Genomic DNA, 6000 nt, shown 5'->3' on the forward strand with positions numbered 1-6000 from the left:
ATACGAAATTGCTTCACTATATTTCTTCTGGGATATTGATTTCTTTTAAATTCAATTAGCTGGAGACAGGAAGACAGTATTCTCAGATTCAGACAGTATTGGATCCACGCACTGATACAAACTGGAACAACACTGGTATTTGAGGTATTACAACTGGCAGGATCTAGTCCTTGGTGGTGGTAAGATTGAATACGTTAAGAACTTAATATGTCCTGATATGCCAAGGACATGCCCTTTGATGTATATATATACCCTGTGACCTTCTCTGGGTTGCTGTTGGGCAGTTTGTGGTTGATGTCAAGGCAATGTGTTCTCACAGGATGGGAGGATTTTCTGCCGGAGGACAGCCTGTGACTGCGAGAACCCCAGAGCTGATCTCTTCTGCTGCCCGGAGTGCGACACCCGTGTCACCAGCCAGTGCCTTGACCAAACTGGGCACAAGCTCTACCGCAGTGGGGACAACTGGACCTACAGCTGTCAGCAGTGCCGTTGCCTGGTACGGGTAAAATGTTTTGGAAGGGAGCGAGAATGATAAGGATTGTGATTATTAGCAAAGCCTACGTGGAAGCAGGCTCTTGGCTCTCTCTTCACCTGCTTTTCAGATTAGGAATTATGATAAAGCACTTACAGAGCACCAGAGAACTGAAAGCTACACCATCAATTTTCCTCTTACTGCTGAATAAGTAGGTCTAATGAACAAAATTAAAAGCTTGACAAAAGCTTGGAAACCTTGACACTGTATTAACGTTAGCATTAGTCGACTTTTGAGAACTTTTATAAGGTCATCTGATCTTTAAATGACTTTTAAATTTTTTTTTTTACATGCGGTGGATTAGGTTGGAGGAGTTTCAGCTTGTAATTACATCTGCTGGTGTACCTGTTTTGTCAAAACGGACAATGCAGTGCTTTTTTTTTCATTCAGCCAATGCTGGAAAAATGGAGCGCTAGTGTCATGTGGTGAATTAGCAAGAATTATCTAAAAAAAGAGGGATAAAGAAAACTGAAATTACTAGACAAGCATACAAAATAAAGAACATTTATTTTTTCATTAGGCACTGTAGATTATTTCCCTAAAGCTTTAAGTTTTGCACAGATATACTAATTAGTGCAGCAGTGAACTTCATTAAAATTATCAGTTTTTCCATTTATAGCTGTCTGTATAACATAGTTTTTATATATGATATTAATCAAGAGGTGTCTGAGCATCAGGAAACAAATTAGATTCAAAGCTAAGTTACTGTTAAGAGATAATTATCCATAATGTACAGCGGTAACTATGGTATTTTGTATTCTCCTAAGATTTTTTTTTTTTAATGTTTGCAAAAGAAGAGCAAGACACGTGTGTAGCCAGCAGCAGTGGCGAATATTAGGTGTGACATGTTTTACAAGGGATACTGAGTTTGTGGCTAGCAGTTCTTTGCCTAATTTTATAATTGGGTTAACATACAGAGCTAAAAGACAGTGATGCCCTAAATCGGTGCTACAGGTAAGGTTCAGTGTGGGGTGTGATGTTATCAGTGTCTGAAGTGCTTACGGAGTAGCATAATGCCAGTTATTGCAGCCCTTTGCAGGTGAAGTTTAGACACCCAGAGCAATGCTCTACAGAAGTGACTTGATGATTCTCTCTTCTCCATGTTTCTACTAAACTGTTGTTTTACAAAGCTAAATAATAAAATAAAGTGACTCAGTGGAACGTAACTGGTATTGCTCTAACAATTCCTTTGGGAGCTGACACTAAAATCAATTTTGGCTGTTGCTAGTGAGATCAATGTTCAATGCTTCTCGAACGTACTAACCATCTGCAGTGTTAATTTTCTATTTAAACAGTTGCTGTGATCCCGCAGAGATGTTTATGTGACCAGGCGTAGAAAGAGTGCAGGAGTCTGCAAAGGCAATCACTGCAAAAATTATAGTTTATGGAAAATAGTGGAACCTAGTATTTAATGCTGCCTTTAAAAACCCCAGAGAACTCAGGTTCCCCTGCTATGATGATGACAGTGTTGTTGTTTAGTCGAGAAACAACCAAATGATAGTCTGCTACATTTAGGGAACCTCAGCTCGGTGCTCAAACGTGCATTTATATGATCAACCAAACTGAGAGCTGATCCATTCAGTTTATTTCAGTTCTGGCAAAATAAAACTTTTCCATTCAACAGGATGCAAAGTTTATTCGTGGCTAATAAAAGGCAACACATTCACTGAGCTTTGCTTCAATTTTTGCAGGAAGGAGAGGTGGATTGTTGGCCTCTTCTGTGCCCGAATCTAAACTGCGAGTACACAGCCATCTCAGAAGGAGAGTGCTGTCCCCACTGTGTCAGTGACCCCTGTCTGGCTGACAACATCACCTACGACATCAGGAAAACCTGTCTAGATGGCTATGGAATCACAAGACTTAGCGGCGCTGTGTGGACAATGGTGGGATCTCCTTGCACTACCTGCAAATGCAAGGTACGATGGGCAAGGTAGAATGGTAATAGAAATGTATGTTGCTGCACAAAATCAGGGTCACTGTCTGCGCTTGGAAGCTCACAGTCAGATCTTGGGGAAGTCACGAGGGCAGATGCTGACAGAAAGCCCGAGCCTCGTGTGCTTTAAAGGATGGAAACAAAACAATTCTGTGCTTGTTGGAAATGTTGAGCGCAGATATGTAATATCCTAGTGCAACTTTCAGACGTTCTGTTGTAGAGCCCTTCAAGCATTCTCAGTATGAATCTAGGCTAATATTTTAATAATTGCCTGATGTGGATGTTCATGAACATATGTTTTACAGAGCTGGTAAGCACAGGCAAAAACACTAATAAAAGTTTCACCAGCAAGAACACAAGTAGAAACGAAACGCATTGCAGCTCAGAGGTGAAGGCGCTTGCACAACAGAAGTGGGAAGGGAATGTCACTGTTTCTGTTCCCTGATCTCATCAAGATGTGTTTAATCCAATGGCTCTCATGCAGGAGTGCAGTCTCTCTCCCTTGCTCCGTGCAGTGATGACCCCCCTGCACTAATATCAGAATTATGAAAATGATGTTTTGGTTATATAAAATGTTGTTCTGTTCACTGTGGGAAATCAAGCTCTTGCTCCAGGGCTTTAAATTATTGAAGGTAGCTTTTCTCCATTCTTCAGAGTTTTTCTTACTGGTTTGTGCTGGGTTTAAAAAAAAGCAAAAAAAAATTGCTCATTTGGGGTTTTGGTGGTTGCTGTAGTTTTTTATTGCATAAGATGGTTTTGTAAATTTCTGGATGCTGCAGAAAGATATTTAACAATGGATTAAACTCCAGTGCCGTATGGGGTTTTTCACCCCCCATACGTATCTGCCATGAATCCAGAATCTGAACTATCTGCTTGTTTCAGACAAACAGAAAGCTTCCCTGCATGGATCGCATCCAAACTCTCTCCGTTAACTTAGATGCGTGGGAGAGAAATCCAATCAACTCTGTTAACGTGGCTGTGCTGTATTTTATTATGGGCACCGCTGAGTCTTTCATATCCAGGTTTTTAGTCCCTGTGTAGTTCTGGCCAGTTCAGTGCTATTTGGCAGAGTCAGCCTCCTCAAAAAGCACCACACTGGGACTGATGAGGATGCCTTGGGCTGATGGCTTAGGCAGATTTTTGTATGCGGTAGATGTGTAAGGGATGCACCTATCTCTGTGTGCCACCAGCCCCTTTGCTCTTTGTGACTTGTTCTGCGGAGGTGATTGACACCTGCTTGTTTGTCTGTGCAGAATGGGAATGTCTGCTGCTCGGTGGATTTAGAGTGTCTCAACAATAACTGACGTAGTCAGACTGGACTGTGCCAAGGGAGGAAAACTGATGAAGCTGACACCTGAAATGAAGTCATATGCGTTGGCGTTTGACGCAACAGACAATTACCAAAGTCTCCGCACGAGGAAGATGTTTGGGAGTTGCCTTTGGGACCTATCACTATGCTCATCCTTGCTAGCCTTGTCTGGGTGACTTACAGTACAGCGCATAGAAGTCAATGGTTGTTAAAAGTTTTCAGTGTTGTAAACGACACACTTTTCCTGTCAAGACATTCGCAAATATGTTTAAATTATTTCATGGGTAAACTAATGCTGTATTTTTGTTTCAATTTGTGTATTGACAACATGATAGAATTCAACTCTTCTTACTTTGGATCTAGATTTTACAAATAAGACAGCCTGTTGTGATTTTGTCCCATGATCTCACATACTTAGTTCCAAGGTCCCTGTCAGATGTATTTATGAAAATATGTATGTATGTACAGTCAAATTGCATAGTACTTATATTTCACAGCTGTCCAACATTTTAAAGCATTCAAAGGTATATTTGATTGGACAGAATGGAAGTAAACAAAATGAGTCTGTCATAAAAATTTATGAAATTAAATGCCATGATCTTAACAAAATGGCAAAAAAGCACTTTCTTCTCCAGACGTGTGGAGCAGCAGCAAGACTCCTGTAGTAAGAAATGGAACTAAAACCACACTCTACTGCCGATTCAGCACGTATTCGGGAAAGAGTCACCAGTCGTTATCAGTATTCTGTTTTGCAAGAGAAACTGCAAGTGCTGGAAAAGAGTTTAATCCCTCTGGATTGTGCAGTGATAAAACAGACAGAGCGCCTTAAGATGATATAATTTAAATTGACTAGGTTAGAATTTGCTTTCAATTGTAACATCATTTATGAGTTCAGAATTTTTCCTTTTTTGTATTTCTAGTAATAATGATGTCTGCCATTCTCAGTTACTGCCACCGTAATGACAAAGTGCAGGAGCACCTTGTACCAGCACCATGCGGGACAGGAGACCTTACCACTTGGTAACTTTCATTACCCAATGAACAGCTCAGAAACACGTTTTCTTTTTTCATATTTTATAACATTCTGAAAAACTTAGTTTTAAATTTACCCTGCACACAGTGTTATTTGTTACCTAAGTTTAGACAGAAACACAAATTAAAACTCTTAGCCCTATATCAAGGTTAGAGTTTAGAATCTCTTCAGCTAATGTCTATTTTTTTCATGAGGCTAGAAAGTTTGTGGCATTAGAACAAGCATATATTTCTACAATGATGGCATCTACGGCTTAAATGTCACCTTTTGAACGTGCTGTTGTGTTTTGTTCTGCTCATTTGTGTAGTGTTTTTTGGGTTTTGTTTAATTAAACACTGAGTTTATGGAAAAGAGTGCAGAAGTAAGTATAGTTGCTACAGTTTGGAAAGTCTACATTTGTGAGTTTTTCATAGTTTCATGCAGAAAACGTGAAACTGATTAATAAGAATGAAGCGTAATTATACAGTGAAAAAATTAGTTGTCTTTTAAATGAAGTACTGTTATGTTTCTTATAAGGGGAAAGTGTCAAAACAATGTAAAAATTACTTGCAATCAATCATTCAGACAACTTTATTCCCATTTTTTAAGCAGGATTTGTTTTATCTAACAGGTTTGTGTGGTAAAGTTAAATTTATTTTCTTAAAATACCCCGTCATTTTCAACTACCAATGTATTCACTATATTTGCATTGCCCTAATGATTGTATAATAAGGGAAACAGTTGTGTTTTATATGACACTCAAAGGATGTTTGTAAATCATAATGTCAGCTCATTTTGTATATCACATTGTAACACCCAATGGTGATTCGGTTGGAGGAGATATCCAGTGGGCTGAGATATAAAGGGGAATGATTTAAAACTTGTGGGCATCTAAATAAACTCCGATGTACAGATTGCTTTCCCTTAATTTTGTTAGCAGAGTTTTAAAGCACTAATCACTGTCCTTTCCAGACTTGAACTCTGTGATGGTGCTAAAAGGAGAAAGAATGTTTGCCCGGAGATAGATAGCCCGGCGTCAGAGTTGTAAGAAATACTGCATCTGCACTTGGACAAAATCATACATTCCAGTCTGTCACGCACACCAAGTTCTGAAGCTCTGTGAATGGAATTAAAGACAGTGCAGGGTTTGAAAAGAGGTTTTTTTCCCATTTACCTTGTAGTAGTGAAGCCTTTTGTCAGGATGTTTTCTGGAA

The 6000-nt window shown here is 39.4% G+C and overlaps 1 protein-coding gene across 3 annotated transcripts in view; it reads left to right on the top strand.

Annotated features, from left to right (window-relative positions):
• NELL1 (neural EGFL like 1) overlaps positions 1–5700 on the top strand; it is a 302534-nt gene extending 296834 nt beyond the window's left edge. For all 3 annotated transcript variants that reach the window (XM_075426698.1, XM_075426696.1, XM_075426697.1), the window contains 3 exons: positions 320–496; positions 2224–2448; positions 3719–5700. In XM_075426698.1, the coding sequence (XP_075282813.1) occupies positions 320–496; positions 2224–2448; positions 3719–3769 (453 nt within the window). In that variant the 3' untranslated portion in view covers positions 3770–5700. The remainder of the gene's footprint in view (positions 1–319; positions 497–2223; positions 2449–3718) is intronic.
• Positions 5701–6000: the final 300 nt, after the last annotated feature.

This window comes from Opisthocomus hoazin, chromosome 7 (genome assembly GCF_030867145.1).
Source record: "Opisthocomus hoazin isolate bOpiHoa1 chromosome 7, bOpiHoa1.hap1, whole genome shotgun sequence".
Classification (NCBI taxonomy): Eukaryota; Metazoa; Chordata; class Aves; order Opisthocomiformes; family Opisthocomidae; genus Opisthocomus; species Opisthocomus hoazin.